The 22813-nt window shown below is 29.2% G+C and overlaps 1 protein-coding gene across 1 annotated transcript in view; it reads right to left on the reverse strand.

Annotated features, from left to right (window-relative positions):
- Positions 1 to 1022: 1022 nt before the first annotated feature.
- Positions 1023 to 22813, reverse strand: part of Usp10 (ubiquitin specific protease 10) — a 29246-nt gene continuing 7455 nt past the window's right edge. The window contains exons 5-14 of the mRNA XM_043049644.3: positions 18814 to 18905; positions 17661 to 17770; positions 15164 to 15287; positions 11329 to 11434; positions 9967 to 10064; positions 9095 to 9220; positions 6503 to 6595; positions 4379 to 4523; positions 4235 to 4294; positions 1023 to 1948 (exon numbers count right to left, since the gene is read on the reverse strand). Coding sequence (XP_042905578.2) covers positions 1755 to 1948; positions 4235 to 4294; positions 4379 to 4523; positions 6503 to 6595; positions 9095 to 9220; positions 9967 to 10064; positions 11329 to 11434; positions 15164 to 15287; positions 17661 to 17770; positions 18814 to 18905 — 1148 coding nt within the window. The 3' untranslated portion in view covers positions 1023 to 1754. The remainder of the gene's footprint in view (positions 1949 to 4234; positions 4295 to 4378; positions 4524 to 6502; positions 6596 to 9094; positions 9221 to 9966; positions 10065 to 11328; positions 11435 to 15163; positions 15288 to 17660; positions 17771 to 18813; positions 18906 to 22813) is intronic.

Consider the following 22813-nt stretch of genomic DNA (forward strand, 5'->3'; position numbering starts at 1 on the left):
TAGGAAAAATCCAGTATATTTTATAAATATAAATTTCATGATAATTGTTACAAAATATACTAAATATTTTACACATAGGGAATTTTATATTCATCAAAAGAAAAAATGCGCATTCCCCCCCCCCGGTTATGATGACATTAAATGACCTTGAAATGTTATGTATTATGTTTATTCATAATTTTTAATAGTAATAGGCATTCAATTCATCAAATACAGTTAACTGAATTTTATGAACGGGGTTTGCTTCATTATGTATCAGTGACACTTATTTAAATATTCAAACAAGCAATAATCTGCACAAAAATTCCATTTCGATAGGGATTTTTTTAAGGAAATTCACTCAATTTTAGGGAATCTTCTAAAATGTACAAAAACTAGTAGAGTTGGCAGCTATGGGGGGACCAGGGTACATAGCCAAGTTTTTCAACAAAAAATAAGCATCTTTTAAGCACTTTTCAAGCACTCAAAAATATTTTTAAGCACTTATAACAAAATATAATTAGGCAGGGTTGGAAAGTTTTTGAAAATTGATGGTTTTATCCGGATTTAACTGTCATGTCAAAAAAAATTTTGGCATAGTTTTTGACAATTTTCAAAAATCCTGAAGTTTTGAATCATAAAATGAACGCCGTTTTCATACGCTAAGGACCGATGGCACACCGAAATAGATTGGGGTTGAATTAATTGCACAAACGGCGAATAGAACAATATTAACAGAGTCTTTCTGCATAATATGTGGCGAAAATCAATGGTAGAGGGGAAATTGAGCACTTTTTAATAACACCCAATGAAAAAAGCACCTTTAAGGGCTTTTAAGAAATGAAAATAAGCACATTTAAGCACTTTTTAAAAACGATACGCACCCTATAAGAGTTGGCACTTCTGCATATACATTCAACTTAAATATGATTGAGAGGGGGGAGAGGAGCTATATAAGTAATACCACAAACGCAGACTTCATTCAAGAAAATTCATCATATAAGCCCTAAAAAGTTATTTACAATAAGAAAATATGCAATGGCTAGCTTTTTAACTACTACTTTTATAACAATACTCATCTCTCACACCCAATAAACTAAAGTACAAACAGACACACTGGAGTATTATTTAGTTTCCCATATGCCAGTTCAAAATTTATACAGTTTTTAAAAAATATTTTCTCCCAAGAACTAAATCACAATCATCAAACCACAACTGCACATAAAATATATGAGCTCTGCTCAGAAGATGAATCACAGTTTTTCCACCAATAAACAGTGAGATGGAATTGGAGTATTTTTTTTAATCGTCAGCGCCTCACGCAACAGCAAATTATCATACTTTCATTTGGTTTTTTAATATATTCAATAAAAAAATTAGTTTACAGTTAAGTCATTTTCAGATAGTGATCGTGCATGCAACTGAATGCGCAATCCTGAATGTTCATTCCAAAACGAGTCACTCGCTCGTACAAAATGATCTTGAATGAAACATTCAACGACGAACTCAGTTAAAACTAACTTTGCTCACAAATAGTGTTCCTCAAGGCAGATGGACCTCTACTTTTTTTGAATGAGTCGCTTGTTCACAAAATAAGTAAACCACATTAATAAGTGATCAATAAAGATAATTTACAATTATCTTTTACCGTCCATGATATAGGAGAAAAATTGTTTCGTTTTTTTTACAGTCGACCGATACGTCGTTATCAGACACGTGCATATATATATCACAATAGTTATAGGTAATTAGTTTCTTTTTTTAAAAAAAAATCATCACATGCAGATATGTGCACCATCTTGGTAGAATAGCAAATAAGGAACTCTGGGAGGACTGTGGGAGAGGACTTGAGCTTCTGTGACGGCCGTCACCTGCCGGTCATCGAACCGGAACCAGGTCTGACTTCCAGGGTTGTACACATCTGATATATAATGACCTTTAATGGCTTCTTCTCCGTCGTGGTACATCACTAAAATGTAAAAAAGTTTATTGTGCGGTAGAAATGAATATATTCCAGAATAGTTTAATTTACAAAAAATAGATTTAGAATTTAAAATATAAGAGCTACAGAAGAAATATTTAGGAGAAAGCTAGGAACATCTTAGTTGAAATGGTTAAATATAGAATTGTTAATAAACTATTATAATATTGAACTTAAATTTGGCGTTAATTTAAAGCAGACTTCTATAATTTATTCTACAATGCATATATATGAACCTTTTTTTTCTTCTTTTTTTACTTGATGGGCACTTGGGTTTATTTCCCACTGGTTTCATAAATGCCAAAATTGCTACTCTCTTATCCAGGGTGCGTAGCCAAATTATTCAACAAAAAATAAGCACCTTTTAAGCACTTTAAAAAAATATAATTGAGCAGAGTTGGAAAGTTTTTGACAATTGACAGTTTTATCGTGTCTTAACCATCATGCCAAAACCTTTTGGCATTGTTTTTGACAATGGTCAAAAAGGATGAAATTTCGAATCGTGTAAAACGAATGGCGTTTCCATACCCTATGGACTGACAATATGCCGAAATGGACTGGGGTTAAATTAATTGTGCAAACGTTAAATAGAACAATGTGAACTGCGTCTTTTTGCATAATTTGAAGCGAAAATCAACATAGTAAAGGAAAACACTTTAAGCACTTTTTAAAAACACTAAGAACCCTGTTATCATTACCCAGTGGGCACCTGGGTCTCAGCCATGGCACCAGAATAGTGGCCCCCACGTCACCCAACCACAAATCTGCTTATAGGGCGGCTTACATTCACACAGAAGAAAGGACATAGAACACACACACAGAGAGAGAGAGAGAGAGAGAGAGAAAATTACACCCATGCCTACGGTGGGATCCAAACCCACAACCGCTGGCTCTGTATTTCAGTTCAGTAACCACTAGACCAGTGATCAGCATATTTGAACCTTTTCAGTGAATTTTTACTGTTGCTTGAAAGCTTTTTTAGGAAGAGGATTCTGGTTAAATAGGATTTAGTGAAATTCCTGCCCAAACACTCTTGTAGTCAAAAGACTTAAGTGAATGTCTGATATATTTTATGTCATTAATTTTGAGTTCCTCTGCTTAACAGTGTTTGAAAACAAATTCCTTCAAAATTTTTATTTATATAATTTTAACTTTTTGTTTCAAAAAATGCTATAATAAATTACAATATTTTACTTTAAAACATGGTTGGCATTTTGTCCTGAAAAAACTATTTCTCCCAGGCCAGTGGAAGGAACTGGAAAAAATGGGAAGAAACTAAAAATGACCAATAAAATTTTTTAGTGTAAATTTAATTAAACAATTGATAAATTAACTAAAACTGTTTAGTGTAGTAAAATTTAGTGTTGTACAAGAAAATTAAAAGTTTTTCACATTTTAATAACAATTTTTTTCAATATTTAAATTTTAAACAAAATTTAAAAAATCTGTATGACTTGTTATGCAATTATCTTTTTTTAATATAGTTCATTGCTTTGAAAAAATAATATACTTATAATTTATAATTGCATATAGATAGAATTTAGGTTTATTCCTGATAGGTAATAAAAATCTTTTTAATTTTATAACATAGTTAAAAACTGCATTTAGTACCCCCTTTTTTATGAGTCTGGTTTGCTTGATATCACCTTCAATCTTATCAGTAGTTACTGCTATGGATCAAAAATTTTATTTATTTATTTTTTGACGAATAACAAAAACTAGTGTTATCCTTCTACAAAATGTGAGAAAATCGTCCATGTTATTGGAATAAAAAAATTTCTATATATTCAACCAAAAAAAATTATATACAATTTTATTTTATCCAAATAGGCTTTTTTTCTCCCCCCCCCCCTCTTACAATAGCAATGCAACCTTCTCTCTTATTATAGAAAACATATATTTTCCAAATTTTGCATCAAAACTACGGTGAGGCTACAAACCAAACTTCATGTAATAAATCAATGTCACAGGCTGTCTGACAAATAACATGATAAAAACTTTTTATATTTTAATAAAATATGACCTTGAGTGGGGATTTTGTTACAAATTCAGATATTCGGAACACAATGAAATTAGGGATGTGAATCAGGGAGGATGGGGTCCATTTGAAAAATGAGATTTTTCAGCGATCTAAATCCATGATTTTTTAAAAATAAACAGTAGTTAAAATCCCGACATTTCACTACAAATTTTGTTCAGTACCGATATCCACGACTTTCCGGGTGCACGGATATCACGTGTATCATTTAATATCTTTTTAAAACAAAAACATACCTGCAAAAAGTTTATACACTCTGTTTCTATGGCTTTTCTTCACATCTGATGAAAATAGTTCTATAAAAAAAGGGAAAGAATTAAAAATGTTTGGCATAAAATAAAAAAAAAAGAGAAATATTTGAAAATAGAAAATAATTATACCTCTGTTCAATTCCAGTTCAAGTGGATAATCTGTCTTCTTCATTACTTTCTTGCAACCTCCATTTTTATTGTATACAAATCTTTTCAAATGCAGAATTAGTACTGGAGGCAGCTTTTGAAGAGCAACATGACTATAAGCCTCAACCTTGAAATAAATTTGAAAAATTTTATAAAAAGCATGATTCTTACATTGATTAATCATGCCTTAATTTATAATAGCTGCCAAGATGGATGGGGAAAAATCCAGTAGACATTATGAAATAAATAATTGTTGCATAATGTGCTAAATATTTTAAGACATAGGGAATTTTAGGGATTGTTTTTATCATAATCAAAATAGAAAAACAGCAATATTTTCCAGTTATGATTGACATTAAATATACTTGAAATGTTTATTATGTCTATTCCTAATTTTGAATTTTAGTAGTCATTTAACTCATTAAAGATAGTCAAAAGATTTTTTTAAATAAATTTAAAAAGAGAGTCCTGAATTTAAATAAACCGAACATTTTAGAGCAAAAAAAAAAAAAATTATTTAATTATTACTCAAGCAAGCAATAATCTGATCTTTTTTAGGAAATTTACTCAATTTTAGGGAATTTTCTAAAATGTACAAAAATCAAGAGAATTTTAATTAAACCAGTAGATCAGGAGAAACTGGCAAAATCCAATAGTCCTGTGAAAAATCCCGTAGAGCTGGCAATTATGATTTATAATAGAATTGAATGTAGGGTTTAGTGGCACAAAGTCCAAAAGAGGATATGCTGAGCCAAACAATGCGGTAAAATAGTTCAAAAGACAAAGTGCATACAATACTTTAATTGTCGTACAATTATAACTGATAAAATGGTGAAGTTGGTAAATAGAATCAGATAAAAGCTATGAATAAAATCAGATAAAAAGGTATGAATAAAATATATAAAACACAAAGTAAAATGATAAGTTGTTTGCAAAAGTGGATAAAATTGTAGGTGTATTAAAATATTTATATACAGTTAAAATTCCAACAGCATGTAAATACGCAAAAATGTCAGGATGATTAATATCATCAAACAAATCCTGCATGCATAAAGTAGAACTCCCAAAAAATGTTAAACGATGCTGGTTAAAACATGGACATATTATTGATTTATAATAGAGATGCTGAACTTAGGGCTCGCCAAACGCTGACGTGCAGCCCACATAAGGGTCCAAACACGATTAAAATTTTTAAAAAAAATTAAAACGCATTTTTTTTTTTTTTTTTTGCAAATTTTAAAACACAATTTTTTTTTAAGTCATCACTCTTTGACATGCTGAACTTTTGCAGATTATAAAGTACGGAATTCTGCATGGTTTAAAGAAACTGAATATTTAAAATATGATATTAATACACAAATTTCAGTGTTTTTTTTTAAAATTGAAAACTACCAATCTCCATGAGGCTCTTCATATCCCGATACGGTTAATATGATATTCTGAATCGCAAGTTATGAACCGCACACTTAATTTATCATCTTTTGACAAGATTTATTTTTACCGATTTCATCATGAATCCTATGTCATTATTATGAACCTCAAAGTTGAACCACACATTTAATTAATCACTTTTTGACGAACTTTCTTTGTACCAATTTTTCTCATAAAACTAAATGATTTTAAAAAAAAGTAATTGAGATACTTTTCTGAGTAATTTGAAAATCCGCATTTTTATGCTGATATTATGACACGTGAGTTTTAAACTGCACATTATGCAATCACTTTTTAATGCACCTTATTTGAGATGATTTCATTGTAAATCCCAAGCTATTTTTCGACAGAGGCAAATTTCTTTTAGTTTTCAAAATCTTGATATTTTTAATATACTACTATGAATTTCGAAGTTGAACTGCACCATTAAACAATCACTTTTTTACGCGTTTTGCACTGATTTCATCGTAAATCTAAAAATTTCTTTAACCATTTATGAAAAATTTCCAAGAGTATTCTATATTATTTTTAAAAAAGTTAAGTACTTCATTTATTTATTTTTTCAATTGAATTCTCATCATTATAATTACACTTTATTTTTTAGCTAAGTTAAATTGTGAAGATAAGAAGACATTAAAGTTAAATTCATGTGCTTTAAAAGGAAAAATTAGTTACCTCTTGTTTAGTTTTGGCACAAGTATAACCTTGAATGGGTTCCTTCACAGTCATTTCCTTTAAGGCTTCAGACACTGAAGTCACATTTTCAGACTAAAACAGAATTTACAACATTTAAAATTTAGACCTCAAAGGAAAAAATTTGAATACCTTCTTACAAAAACAGGGGTGATTGTGAGCCTAACTCAAAAATCCTGAAAATTTCTTGAGTAAAATCATTTCAAAAAATTTACGTCTTTATGCATTTAAATCATTAATATTTTCACAACATGAAATTCTAAATATATTATATGCAGCATAATTTAAATGAATATTTATTTATAAGTTTACTTTATCTCTAATCCCATTTATTATTCTACCAGAAAATAATATTTACAAATAAAAAAGATGCCAAGTATAAATTCTAGTTCTAACTAAACTGAACTCAATGGTACGGCAGCTCAGAGAGGGCCAAGGCCTACTGTGCCCATCTCAGTTTTCCTGACCTTAGGCTCTGGGGTGCCGGAGCAGATGTTCCGGTTAGTTGGCCAGCCGAGCGCGGAACCCCAAGTGTTTAGTTCCCAAGCATGCTTGGTACTCATTTATCAACCCACTGAAGGGATGAAAGGCTGAGCCAACCTTGCCGGCCGGAGGATCGAACCCATGACCTGTGGCAGGAGAGCGCTAAGTGTTACCACTCAACCACCAGCGTCAAATTCTAGTTCTAATATTTGTAAATAAAAGACACAGGAATTTGTATATATATAAATGTGATTGATGATTTCTTGAAACTTCTGGACCTTGGATTTCCAGATCGCGGTTAGCGAAAAATTCGGAGCACAATCATCTTTGTAATAAACTATCTCTTTGTACAGTATAAATACACTCTATTACTTTTGAAAAGGTAAAATAAGTCAGGGTTGCTACTCAAATTTGAAAAGAAAAAAAAATCCCTGTGCTCTTGTATGAGCTATATTGGACTAACTATACTAGTTTAAATTGCTAGAAAAACTTGAGGAACTCCTGAACATACTTAAATATTGCAATAGTAAACGAAATAGTTTAGTATAGCTGAAATATCTATAAATATCCCATAGATTGTACTTAGAGTGATCACAATTTTTTAAAAGATGAAAATAATAAACAAAATTACCCGAATTTTCCCAATTTGTAAAGAAAAACTTAAAATTCCCTGCATTTTCCCAGTTATTTTTAAATTCTGTGCATTTTCCAGGTTTTTCCTGTTCTCCCAGTGGAGTGGCAACCCAGTTAAAATTTTCTTAAACAGTGTCAAACCAAATTGGAGGATTCTTAAATTCCAGTTCAATAGAGCCTCTTTTTGATTGGAAGATCAATTTTGGCAATAGTAGAATCTTAATTTAATTTAACAGATTTTGTAAGATAACTCCATAAAAAGAGTTTAGTATAGCTGAAACAGAGAGCGTAGCCAGATTTTCAAGAAAAATAAGCATATTTTATGTACTTTATCAGCACTCCAAAAATATTTTTAATCGCTTTCCAAAAAAATAAATCATAATTAGGATCTGTGCAGCAATGAAACTTATTAATATTGCAGTAATGAAACTTAATTTATAAACATAAAATCAATACAATTCCAAAACTATACATAATCCTGTTAAAATAACTAGTTTCTGATAAATATTCACAGCAAATTGTGAAAATCATGCATTTTTTTGTAATTTAGAATGACAATCAACATGTCAAAGAAAAAATCTATATTTTAAAGATAGAAAATTAAGCACTTTTTACAAACCCTGAATAAAAAAAAAGCACTCTTAAGGGCTTTTAAAAAACGTAAAACAAAAATAAGCAGATTTAAGCACTTTTTAAAAAAGCTATGCACCTTAAGAAATATCATCTTTAAAGATCCCATCCACTTTGATTGGAAATCACTTTTTGAAACACGAAAATAAAAAAACAAATTCCCTGTACCTTCCCAGTTTGTAAAGAAAACTCATAATTCCCAGCATTTTCCCCGTTAATTTTCGCGACTTTTAAATCCCCTGTACTTTCCAGGTTTTCCCTGCAGAGTGGCAACCTTGTTAGATCTACCCTAAGTATGATATAAGCAAAATTTATCCCAAAATAATAATTAGGTAATAAAAAATAATTAGATCACCATACTTTAAAATGAGAGCTGTATTAAGATCATCGTACTTTTGAATGCTGATCGTGAAAGCTGTATTAAGTTCACAATCGTGGTCGCTTCACTATTGAGTGTATACAAGCAGACATTATATGTGATCGAGAGAGAGAGTAGCAACAGTGCGAGGAGGTGGATAATGTCGCAGTCACAAGTTACTGTTTAATGGGGTCCATCCATCGAAGTAGGAGTACCCCAACATAGAATTGAGTTAACATGTTTCATATACTAGTGAATTGCAATTGTATTTTTGTAGTGGTAGGTGCACTATAGAGTGGTTACCATTTTTTAAAAGACGGAAATATGAAACGGAATTCCCTGTGTTTTCCCTGTTTCTAAAGAAAAACTCAAAATTTCCTGTTATTTTAGGCGGTTTTTACATTATCTGTATTTTCCAGGATTTCCCAGTGGAGCTTGAACGAACATGATTCAAAGAAAATATAGAATACCTGAACATCAAGTTGTAATGTAAAAAAAGGCTGAATAGACGCGGAAGTTTTATTTCCACTTGTGGTGAGGAATGATTTTATTTGTCCTCCTAGAAGATCAGATATCGGAGTCTTGTGTTCTGCAACCTATAAGAGGAGAGAAATGTTTTCTTAAATGTTAAAAAAATAAAATTAAAAAAATATTTGTACAAAATGCAGACATAAGAAGTTCAAAAAGCCTCAGAATTTTGGTGCAATGAGCCCAATGAGCAAATTAATAATGAAAATAAAAGCAATTAAATTAAACAATCTAAAAGTGAAATTTATTCAAAGTAATTACCTTAATCAATTACTTGTTAAAACGTTTACAACCACTTTAAAAATATCATAATTAGGATATGAGCATTAATAAAATTTCTTACTTTATATTGATGTAAGTTTCTCATATACGTGTAGTTTCTGACAAAGAACTCTTTTTTTTTATTATATCAGTCATCATAAAAACAATTTATGCACAATTTTAAATATGTTCAATGTGGCTCATTCTATTTTTTAAATGAATAATTACTTTACTTAATTAGGTAAAAAAAATTTAAAAACGATAAGGAAAAAATCTCATTTTTAAAATGGAAAAATTAATGCACTTTTTAAAAATTTCCAATGTAAAAAGCACCTTTAAGCACTTTTTATAAAAAGCTACACACACTGTATTTTTTAAACTATCCAAAAGTTAGTTTTCAGCATTAACCCTTGAACAGGTGTTGGAGATTTTTTAGAAATATCTCCTGAAAAACAAAGGTTATCCGAACATAAACCAACAAAATGTTTTTTCTCTTGCTCGTCCCCAAAGGCCCACTGATTACCTTAAAAGAACAGCAGGTTAAAATACTAACCTTTCTAGTCACCATTCCTTTATGTTTTGATCCAATGACTTGCCATTCTTCCTCTTCTGTTTCACTCTGATCACCATTTTCATCCACTTCATTTCCCACTTTAATAAAAGAAAGATTTTAAATTATTACCTGGATAACACAGGATGGATGCTTTATAGACGAACCTAAATTTTTCGAATTTCCATAGTGGAATTAGAACAGCCAAAGTTAGCTTATATTCAGAAGCAATTTAAAATTTTATATATATATATATCAGGGTAAATCTTTGGATGAAAAATAAGCATCTCTTAAGCACTCCAAAAATATTCTTAAGTTCTCTATTTAAAATAAATATAAGGGGACGTTTCAGTATTGTGATCTGTCGCACCAACTACAATCGTCAAGTTGCCAAATAGATTTTAAACTTGCAAATCATTAAAAAAAAAAAAAAAAAAAACATGCAGATGTTTGCCAAGGGGATGGCTACCTTACACCTCTCGAGTTGGTCCTTTTATGTGAAGCTTTTAAAAAAATTTTTAATAGTTTTTTGCAGGATCGTTGCCAAGACTTGGCGTATATCTGCCACAGATCACAATACAAAAATCTCCTGACATATAATTAGGATATGCGCACTAATAAATTTTTTTCCCTATTATTGAAAATTCACACATATATATATACACACACTTTTTAACTCTCAATAATAGGAAAAACTCTTCGTATTAATGTGCACATCATAATACTATTATTGAGGTTGAATGAATTGTGAAAATATTGAATAGAATAGTGTGAGAACGCTTTTTGCATAATTGGTGGCAAAAACCGATGTGATAAAAAAAAAGTATCATTTAGGGAAAGGGATACTTTTTAAAAACACCCAATGAAAAAAGCACCTTTAAGGGCTCTTAAGAAACGAAAATGAAAAATAAGCACCTTTAAGTACTTTTTAAAAACCCTAAGTACTCTGTATATATGTACTTGTAATAAAAAGTTGTAACAGCCGCCGCTGTTTTTTGGGGACTTCCTGTTACACCTGGTATTGTTGCACAAAAATTATAAGACTTTGAAACAGGAAATTACAAACGGGCGTAGAAAAATGTACAAGGAGTACAATGGAATAAAAAATAATAAAACATTCGATAATTCGTGTAAGAATTAGTAACAGTTAAACCTGTAGCATAACTATACAGACCACAGAAATTCAAATACAGAATTAAAATATCACGAAACGAAAGGGCAATTTTAGTTTCTAAATTTTTATGTTTCTCCTCTATCCCTAAAAAAAGAACCCCAACCATTCCATGTATTCCAAACACTGTGGTAAACTTATTTAATCTCTTTGGAGGTACAAAATCAACTATTATTAAAAACTAAAATACTTACAAGCAATGGAATTTATCTGTTCATAATTCTTAATAACTTTAACCATTTCCTCATGCATGTTATTCAAAATAAAACTAAGAAATTCTTCAGCATCTTCTTGCTGTCCCTGAAAGAGTATAAAATGTGAATTTAAGACACACGCTCATCAAAATGCAGATATCGATCAGATTTAGAACAGTTTTACAGATTTTTTAACTTGCAGATTTAGATAGAATGAAAAAACTTTCTGCAAACATAAAATATCAATAAAAAACTTTCTGCAAGCATTGATTAACTCATTTCAACCATTTCACCGCCATCTCATTTTGGCAAATTTGCTTCAAAATCAGGGATTTTTTTTTTAATGTCTAATTTTATAGAAATTTACACTGAATCATATCATAGGGATAAGTTTTGATAAAAAAAAAAAGCTGAAAATAGAAATAAATTTTATGTGCAAAAACACTCGTTAAATAATTGACGAGTAAGCAACAATGTAGGTAACAATTTAAGCAGCAATGTAGGAAGCATTTAACTACTGAATGTTATCAATGTTTCAGTAAAAATATCGATGCAAGATTTTATTTACTTACTTTAATTGTGTAAATAAGAATTTCAATGTGCAATTTATAAATCATGCAAATATGAACAGGAAAATTTAAATCTAAATTTATGTAAATCTCGATGTTTGATTTTAAGAGGGCGTCATACCAAGAGAAAAAAAAATCCGAATTGGTTTACTTTTAGGGAGGGGATAATTGGCAGAATAATCTCAAGAGCTACAGTGATATATATGATTAGAGGGCCAGCTACAAATGCGCATAGTCACATGACATGTCATATGGCCCAAGGAAAACTGATTAATGTAAGCATTAGTTTCGAAAAGAGATTGTATTTCGAGGTCTTTATTATTAAACATTAATTTTTTTAGTTTAATTGTAAAATATCCAGAATGAACATTCAAAATATTGATCTAGATTAACTAAAAATAAAAGTAGCTAATAGATATTTAGTAGAGAATAGGGACCGACTCATATCTTACAATTTATTCGTTTTAATTTAGAACACCCAGAAATTTATAAGATTTTATCTACATGTCTGAAAATAATTGAATAAAGAAATTTAGTTTCAATAATTGGTTCTGAAACTGCTGACTATATTGAGCCTGAAATATAATTATAAAATTTAAAATTCTCAGAACATATAATTTCTAAAAGTGTAAGCAATTAATAAAGCCATAATATAGAATAATAAAATGAAAAAAAAAAAAACATAGTAAAAATAATTAATAATAGAAAATTTATATGAAAAAAACAAAAATTTGTGACGTATCCTTTTCAATCTAATATCATACCATTTGCATAGTCTTTATTTTTAATATTTTAACACACATACACAAGAATATGTAAATATATAAGTGAAAGAAAATCAAAAGAAAAAACATTTTAACACAAATATAATTTTGCAATCTTTTTTCCTGCTTCATACATTTCAATGACTATTGCAGTTATTTAATTTATGTTTGAGTGTTACGTATTTATTCTACCTTTTCAGGAGGGGAGATTCTAACCCCCCTGTTCCATATTATTTTAACTATCAGGGGTGATTGTGAGCCCAAGTCAAAATTCCGGAAAATTTCCTGGGTTTAAAAAAAAAACCCAGTTTCAATTGAAAAATTAGAAATTTTTTCCTTTTCCTCAATATTTCTTAGTTTACTTAAAATACATTTAAAAATTTTCACATACCTATATCATTTACACATACATATGATGACCTGGAGAAGTAATTAAAATTTACAAACATGTCTTTCTTTTTTGAGTTAATGATTATAACAACTATTTACTGATAAAAAAATGAATATTAATTATGAAAATAAGCTTATAAAGTATTCCTCTGGCTCTCCCTTACAAACAAATAAAATAAACTATGTTTTTAAGTTCCACCTTTGAAAATTTGATTTTCGGAAACTTCTGTGATCAATGATTTTTTGAAACGTCTGGACCTTCGATCTCCGGATCACTGTTAACGAAAAATCCGGAGATTCGGATTTTTTCCGGAGCACAATCAGCCCTGAACTATAAAAAGATGTAATTCATATAAATCGTCTGTTAATGTGTTGATTAATGGAGACTAACCTTTTTTTTAAATTTTTTTTTTATTATCCTATCCTATCTAGTTTTAAAACTTTATTTTGATTATGTATCTATAAAACACACATCCGTATATGCACAGACATATAAGAGTGAAAAAAGACAAAAGGTTACAAAGACTGCTCAACTTTTTCAATTAACTATGACCGAAATAGTAACATAAAAATTGCCATTAAAATTTTTTAAAAAAAAACTATCAAAGTGAAATTTTTGGGGGCTAAATTATATTAAAAAAAATTATCAAACTACATTGAGATATTTTTCATTTACATAATAGAATGTAAAATCTTTTATAATACAGTTAGTTTGAAAAAAAAATGTCAGAACTTTAACACACATACAAATAATAAATAAATAACTACTAAAAAAAATAACAAAATAAAATTTTAAAAAAAGTGCTATTTCTGAGAGAAAGCTTGCAGTTCAATAAAAAAAAATTATCTAAGAACAAGCACTAAACTTGCAATTATAATAATCCTGTTCTTTTAATCCTAGAAAATAAAGACCAAAAACAGAAAAAAGGATAAAATAAAATAATATATATAACAAAGATACAAGGTTGAACAAGAAGAAATAAATTACATGTATATGCAGAGTGCAAAAAATAAAAAACTGACCACCCTGAATAACTTCTGATCTAATGATCGGGTCTTCACGTTCTGGGACTTAAAGGATCAAAGGGATGATCGCAAATATGCTATAATACAGTTGATCTTTCAAGTTGTGAAAATAGATATTAAAACTTTTTTCTTCTTCTGAATAAACATAGCTTTAAGGATTTGTCTTGAACTATAACATACATTATGACGTTTGAAACATCAAACATCATAGCTTATTTATGTTTGACTAAATTTAAAACAAGAAAACTTTAAGACCTGAATAAAAAGGCAGATAAGTATCCCATGACTCATCAAAAAATATATGCCAATAATTGAGATACAGCAAAACATCGATAATTCAAAACAGCATCAAAAAGTGAAACTATGTTGAGTAATCAAAAACTAAACTAACAGAAAAGAGAATGATTTATAATTACTATTGTTATTTTTACAAGAATATGTACCTAACCATTAAATAAAATAAATAAAAGTACATTTTTTTGTCTATTTGCATCATTTTTATAAAGAAAATTGAACTACCTTTTAAAATTGATGAACATTTGTAATACAGATGGTTCAAAGATATAGAAGCAGATAATTCTGATCCATAGATATTGAAAAAAAAAATATTTTTTTTTAAAAGTTTGAACTAGACATCCATCATAGAGTTATTACCAAAATGCTTTCTTTCTTAATAATAATAAAAAAAATTAAAATAAACTTGATTAGTAGATGAGTTTTGCAGTTTACAAAAATAAATGGTCTTATCAGATAGTCAATGCATTTCTAGGTAAGCTTTGATTCATTGCATTTGCAGTTAGCTGATCCACCACGAAAACTAATTTACCAATCGTGGGATACTACCGTTTAGCGGTACCTTCACAAATTTGACTTTAGGAAACAAAATACTTTTTCCTAAAATTTCATTTTTGTATCCCAAAAGAAATGATAAATCCATATTCTTGTGTTGATTTTTTAATATAATTTTAAATATTCACAAATTATGTCCAAATTTTCACAAAATAGGTACCTCTCATAAAAACCTAAACAGACCCCTGCCAATGTCAGAAGCAAACATAATTTACTTCCACAGCACAGAATATTTACCTTCACGCAGTCTGATTTTAAATCACGCAGCATATCGTACATAATATCAGGTTGAAAAGGTTGCCCAACTTGGACTTCCTCTTGAGAGGTGGGAAGCACAGAAAATTCATAAGTCATTTTTACCCTGAAAGAAAGTAATGAATTTATATCAGTATGTATCAAATAAATAAAATTAAAAAAAACTTATGTAAAATCAAAAAGATTAGAAGTTTCAATTTCTAAATCTCAGAGCAGATAACTTTTACTGCAACAAAACTGGTTTTTCCTATGTTATTCAATGGAAAAGAAACTCAGCAGATACATTTTGCCCAGGGGCTCAACACTTGTATAGTTAATTAACATGAAAATATACTCTTTCAAGTATCCCTATGGCAGAATCGCAGCGACACCGTCGCAGAACGATACAGGGGTTCTTGCGGGAACATTTTTTTCCGGAAAAGTAAAAAATCATGGTTTTCTTTTCTCCACAAATGTGTAAAATTTGAACCACTTTTTAACGTGCTAAACTTACGACAATAATATCGTAAATCCATGTAATGTTTCGATTGTATTTTAGGAAGTTATTGATTTTCACGTGGTTTTTAAATATCCTGATATATTTCAGACAATATTAAAAATTGGAATTATGCACTTTTTACAACAAAGATTCTTATATTTTTTTGGCAGTTATTGCTATTGATTTCCCCTTAGTTATTAAAATCTGATACTATTCACATATTATTTATTACAACAACCTAATCCCGAAAACGAAATAAGCATTTATGTAACCCTTTTTTTGAAGAGACAGATTATTCGTGTGATTTTGTCGTCATTCTTTTTTTGTCGGTAATTACTACTTCATGATTTTTAATTTTTTATGTGATGACTATCTACGAAATGCGAAAAAGTAATTTATTAGTATGCCCCTTCAAAAAATGTGGGAATATCAACTATAATATTAGAGAATTAAAAAATATTACATGTTCAACTAACAAAATAAAGATTTTTTTCTTTTTTTGTAAACACAGCACTTTTCTTTACTTTAAATTAGCAACATATACGTTTGTTATTATTAAAAGTATCTTGCAGAAAGGCATTAGTGTTAGAGAGTTTAGATGCAGAAAGCTCGAAACAGTGTCAAAGTTGATTGTGGCCTCATGAAAAAAAATACCCGAAAGTTCAGCTGCAGAAAAATGTATGTAGATGACACACGTATTCCTAGATTTTGGTCAACTTTTACAATCACTAAATTATGGGACTTGAATAGTTTAGTTGGCAGGGCACTGAATCCAAGCCCAAGAGGCCGTGGCTTCGATCCCCGCTGACCGAAGACTCCCCATGTAATAAATGGTGAATGATGCACGTTAAATCTGTTAGGTCACAAAGTCCTCCGTGTTCCCAAAAGAAATCATACTTCTTCGGGTACTGATCCAGGAGTTTCTTTCTCTTCTGGATCGGTCCAAAGTTACAAGGCTGCAGAGTTGAACATTTGAAGTCGTAAGCCCAAAATTAGGTCGGCTGTTCAACGACGGTTATATGATACGAAATTAAATACTTACCTATAAAAGTACAAAATTAAAACCATCATTTAACAAACAAGAATATCCGCATTTAATAATATTATTGTTATTAGAGATTTTGACTAGAAGGCATACCCTTAAACCACTCTTGAGAAATAGTGAAAAAATTATTGTAATAAATAAGTAAGACTAGCTTCAGAAAAATTAAATTAAAAAAAAAAAAAATTATCGATTATCTGTTAAAAAATTTAATGTTAATTTTACAAATATTTAAATAATAAAAGTCAAGATAACAAAACTTTTATCTGAATTAACTTGTGAATACAAAGTTTGATGTTGGCCGATTTATACATTGTACATTCTACAGGATATGTAGTTTTGAGTTGCTTGGATGAGAAATTAAATTGTGTAATTAAAATCATAAACTGCATGTGGCAATTAGAAATGGCATAAACACGAATTGCAACGAATGATTTTTAATTGCTTGAATATTCAACGTGATGAGCTACATCTGCGTAAACAATACTGTCAATGTCAGAATGAATTATCAAGATCAAATTCCATGGAAAAGTAGTAATGATAATTTTTTTTTTTTTTACAATTTTAACATGTATTGAAAAGAAAATGTCCTGAAAAAAAAATCCTTTAATAAAACAGTATGATTGAAATACAGACCATTTAATTCTAATAAAAGATCTGATGAAAGCTCTATAGCATTAAAATTGCTAATAAGAAATTATTCTAACTATAGAAAATGAAATTTAAATTTTTAAGATGTGCAGAATCCCTTCTGATTTTAGTATAATAAATTTCTGTTAACAAATTAATTTAGTGATGCAAATTTTATTTTATGCAGTTGCAACACTTAAAATTTTGAAGGGAAAAAAAATCCAAAAAATCTTGCAAGTTAAATAAAACAGATTTTTAATTTTGCACACATGAATTATACAGTCACATAAGATCAAGAGCAGTAGGTTGAGGAGAAAATAAATACTAACATGCTATCGATAAGTGGAGTAGAAGATTTCCCCCGCTGTACAGCTGGTCCAATAGGCAAATTCCTAATCATTGAATAAAATGGAGAACAGCCAAATAGTGCCTGTAGTGTCTAAACATCTTAGAGTTAAGGATAACAGTAATAAAATATTTAATGTAAACCGGGATAGCTTGTCTATCTAAAAATGTTCAGGAGCACTATGAGGTAAACATCTACGATAAATATTAACGGGGCATCAAAAGCTTCTCTTTAGATAGACTAACTATACAAGATTATATAGTAAGACAAATTTATAGGTGTACAAAAGAACTGACATTTCAAATTTTAAAATTCTATCCCGAAAAAATATTGGATTTTTATTAAAATAATATAAAACCTTAATTAAATACTAGTGTAACTTGATTTGTGGCTACAAATCAAGTTACACGAGTGTAACTACTGCTAATTAACAAATATGTGAAGTAGCACTATTTAGTCAATGAATAAAAAAAACATTAAAAAAAAACATTTTTAATTTATTATGTTTTGAATAATAGACAAGTTTGAAAGAAATTTTTTTTCTGCATTTAAAAGCAAGCTCTTACTAAAAAGAAGCTGTCAATTGAACATTTTAAATTTTGAACACAAACAAGACAAGCTAACAGTACAAGGAAGAAAAAAAACTTAGTATTTGATTTTGAATTGCATATGTTATACTTAAATCTCATTTTAAATATATTTCTTCAACTTAGTGTACATTAAAAATAGAATGTTCTATTTTTAATATCTAAATATATATTTAGACACAGTTATTCTAGCTATAGACTTTTATCAAAAAGTAGCCAATTCAAATTCTTAACTCTATGGTTTTATTTAGCCAAAGTAAAACAAGTTTGAAAATAACAAATTTTAAGTTATATATTTTATTCATATCCACTTATTTTGATAACATGAAGTCTTAGCATTCATGTTCAAAATAATAAAAGTACTGTTAAAAAACCTTAAGTATATACACAATGGAAGCAATTGCATTTTTAAAAAAAATAAATTTGGGCCTCTACCTAAATTATTTAGATTTTTAAGACTATACTATAAATAAATTGTGGTCTAACACAGATCTTGTAATATTGTAATAATAAAGATGATAAACTTGGTATTCATATAACAAAGGATACAGCATTAATGTAACACCAGTTTCTACGGTTAATAAGCCCTCGAGGTTGCAGATACACTGGTTTAAAATCTAATTCTAATTCATGCAGATGCCCTAAAACATATTAAAAAGATTACATTTTTTCAAAAGAGTAGAGAATAAAGATACTACTTCCATTTCTAATAATAAAAACAGGAAAAATCTTATGAATGTATCAAAATGCCTTTTTAGAACAACTTTTACAACAAAATTTACTGTTACATAATACATAGAAAAACGAATTTTCATTTAAATTTATTTTCAGAAATTGTTTAAAAGTGTGTTAGTATAATTTATAATAATATAATATTCTAATATAGTACATTAACAATACAGTAGAAAGTATAATATCCGAACTCAGGGATGAGAGTAGTCAGAAAGTAAAAAAGAGGAAATCCAAGAATGAATATATATATATATATATATATATATATATATATATATATATATATATATATATATATATATATATATATATATATATATATATACACACACAAAATTGACAAAAAGAGTGAGATCCTTAAACTTGTAAACCATGTGATTATAAATCCTGATGATTAATTTTAAAATTGTATGAATATATAAATATTAATCACATGCCTTATTTTTAAATTGAGACAATATGAATCCCGATATGAGGCTTTTAAATCACGTGAATATGAAACTCTATATAGAATTTTAAAGTATGTAGAAATACAAATCATGATGCGTAATTTTGAGAGCACGTAAACACGAATCACGATGCATAATTTTCAAACCGCATAAATACAAATCACAATGTCTAATTTTTAAAGCACGTTTAAGTACGAAAATCGATGTTTGATTTTACAAACGCAAAAACGTATCACGACATAGAATTTTAAGCTCGCATGAATACCAATCGCTACATAGGGTTTTAAAAAGCGTAAATACAAATTACTTTATTGGATTGGATTTCGTACAAATACGAAAATCGATGTTTGATATTACAACCGCAAAAACGAGTCACGACATAGGATTTTAAGCTCGCGTGAATACGAATCGCTACATAGGGTTTTAAAAGCGCGTAAATACAAATTGCTATATTGGATTTTTAAATCTCGTAAATAAGAATCGCAATGTACGATATTTAAATCGCCTGAATAAGACTCGCAACGTTCAACTTTTAAATCAGGCAAATACGAAAATCGTGAATACGAATCGCTACATAGGGTTTTAAAAAGCGTAAATACAAATTACTTTATTGGATTGGATTTCGTACAAATACGAAAATCGATGTTTGATATTACAACCGCAAAAACGAGTCACGACATAGGATTTTAAGCTCGCGTGAATACGAATCGCTACATAGGGTTTTAAAAGCGCGTAAATACAAATTGCTATATTGGATTTTTAAATCTCGTAAATAAGAATCGCAATGTACGATATTTAAATCGCCTGAATAAGACTCGCAACGTTCAACTTTTAAATCAGGCAAATACGAAAATCGTGAATACGAATCGCTACATAGGGTTTTAAAAGCGCGTAAATACAAATTGCTATATTGGATTTTTAAATCTCGTAAATAAGAATCGCAATGTATGATGTTTAAATCACCTGAATAAGACTCGCAACGTTCAACTTTTAAATCAGGCAAATACGAAAATCGATGTTTGATAATATAATAGCGATTTTAAAAATGCATAAATGCAAAACGCGATATTGGATTTTTAAATCTCGTAACTAAGAATCCTAATGTGCAATGTTTGAATAGCGTAAATAAGAATCGCATAGCGCAACTTTTAAATCAGGTAACAGTGTTTTCATCATAGAAGAAAAATGGGTGAGAATTTCTCACCCTTTCTCAAAAACAGGGTGAGATTTCAAAAAGTTAAGTGAGATTTCCAAAAACTTAAAAAACACAAATAGACTTGGAAAAAAAATCATTTCTTTTATTATAATACATTTTTAACGTCATCTATTTTTTAAAGCATTGAATATTCTTGCTGCATCATCATAGAAGATTTTGCCTTTACTAGGTATTTGTCCATCTTACATTAGTGCATAAAAAATTTGAACGTCTTACATGAAAAAACCTTACCTACGGTAAACACGTGGTTGCAGAGAAATGTGTTCTGAAAGGGGTTCCGTGGTTCGGTTGTGTTCTGTTGTTCGAAAATGTTTTGAATAATACTGGTAAATAGGGAAGCTAGATAACGGAGCAAATGTTGAAAATAATGAGAGATCCAGGAAGAAAAGTGAAACGGATTTTATTCTAAATAGCGTAATTCGAAGCTTCTTCCAAAATGCGAGAAATTCGCGAATTTTGAAATTGATTTATAGAATGCGCGAATTTCTCGCAGTAATAATTTTTTAATGCGAGAAAAGAAAAAAATATGCGAGATTCTCGCGTTCTCGCGCTGTAGTGAAAACACTGAGGTAAATACAAAATCGATGATAGATATTAAAATCGCGAGAGACTGGACTTGGGATTTCTAAAAGGCTTGTTTGTATTGTTTTTGTTTAAGACATAATGAATAAAAATTTACAAGATTAAGTGCATGAGCAAATAAATATTTTCACCCCAAATCCACCTCTATTATTTTATTTATTTATTTTTTTTTCGTTTGCTTTCACGCCAGACAACAGGGTCATGACGTCTGAATTGCAAAAATACGAGCTACCCGGCGGACGAATAAAAATACGGAAAATCTTATTTTCTGTGAAGAGAAAATAGCTAAAATAAGTAAAAATACGGAAGGGTTAGCAGCTAGGATGTAGTTTGAATTTTTTGTTTATCTTTGAAAATCGTAAATAAATATGATTATTTTATTTCAACGATTGAATTTTCAAAAAAAAAAAAAGCGGGATATTTATTTTAAAAAAAAACGAAACTTTTAGAGAATCCGAGTTTTTGATAAAAAGGCTGAAATTCGAAAGGCAAAAGCGAAAAAATCTCATCTCTGTATAAAGGTCAACCAGTTTTATCCCAAGGAAATGATTTTTTGAGAAACTTCAGAGGGAGGAATGAGGACTTCAATGCTTTCGCTCCGCGGAAAATTAAAATCCTCATAAAATATTTTAACTTGTTCAAAAAAATTTCCGCGGAAATTAGCGGGAAAAATGGAAAAATCTAAAAAAAAGCGGAAATCCGCGAATCCGCGGAAGAATCTCATCCCTGCGAACTTCGGCAAGTCAGGAAAAAGATTTTTCTGAATAATAGAGAAAATAAATTTTTCTTTCATAAAGAATAAACAAAAAGAACTAAAGATTTAATTTAAATATATCTATTTATAACTATTTCCAATCGAAACGATATTCAAAAGACGTGTCTGAAATCTCGGGACTATCAATCAGAACACTTTTTAGCATTACTTGTTTATTTTTAAATAAAAAAAGATAATTAAGAAATTATGATGTTATACATACATATATCACTCTTTTCTTAAATGGTAACATTGTAATTTCATCATTTATAGTATTTTTAGTAATAAAATATGTTGAAATAATTCAGTTTCAGTACTCTGATTTTTGTACTATTATACATTGTAAAATGAATAGTGCAAGAAATGCACTATTCATTATTTATGCATAGAAGAATTGAAAGGTTATTCTGATAAAAATACTTATTAAATGTTTGCATTGAAATGTTTTTGAGCGATTATTTATGTATACAAAGAAAGAATATACAGAGAAAGTCCAATAAAAATATATTAATAACAATAACATAATTTTTTTAAACAACAATTAACATTTATTTATATTAACAGAAATTAATACAAATAACAAAAGTAAATCTTGCAGTAACACTTTTGATAATTTATTCTTTATAAAACTGCTAAATTAAAGAAACATAGGCTGATATGCATAACCAAGGGTATTTCAAAAAAAAAAAAAAAAAAAAAAACATATATATATATATATATATATATACGCCAACAGTGAACTTTTTTTGGACTAATTAACACGGTCTAGCCTTGTTTGGCAGAATTTTCGGAAATTAATAGCTCAACTGCAAAATG

The sequence above is a fragment of the Parasteatoda tepidariorum genome, chromosome 9, assembly GCF_982258835.1.
Source record: "Parasteatoda tepidariorum strain Cologne lab strain chromosome 9, Ptep-v5.0, whole genome shotgun sequence".
NCBI lineage: Eukaryota > Metazoa > Arthropoda > Arachnida > Araneae > Theridiidae > Parasteatoda > Parasteatoda tepidariorum.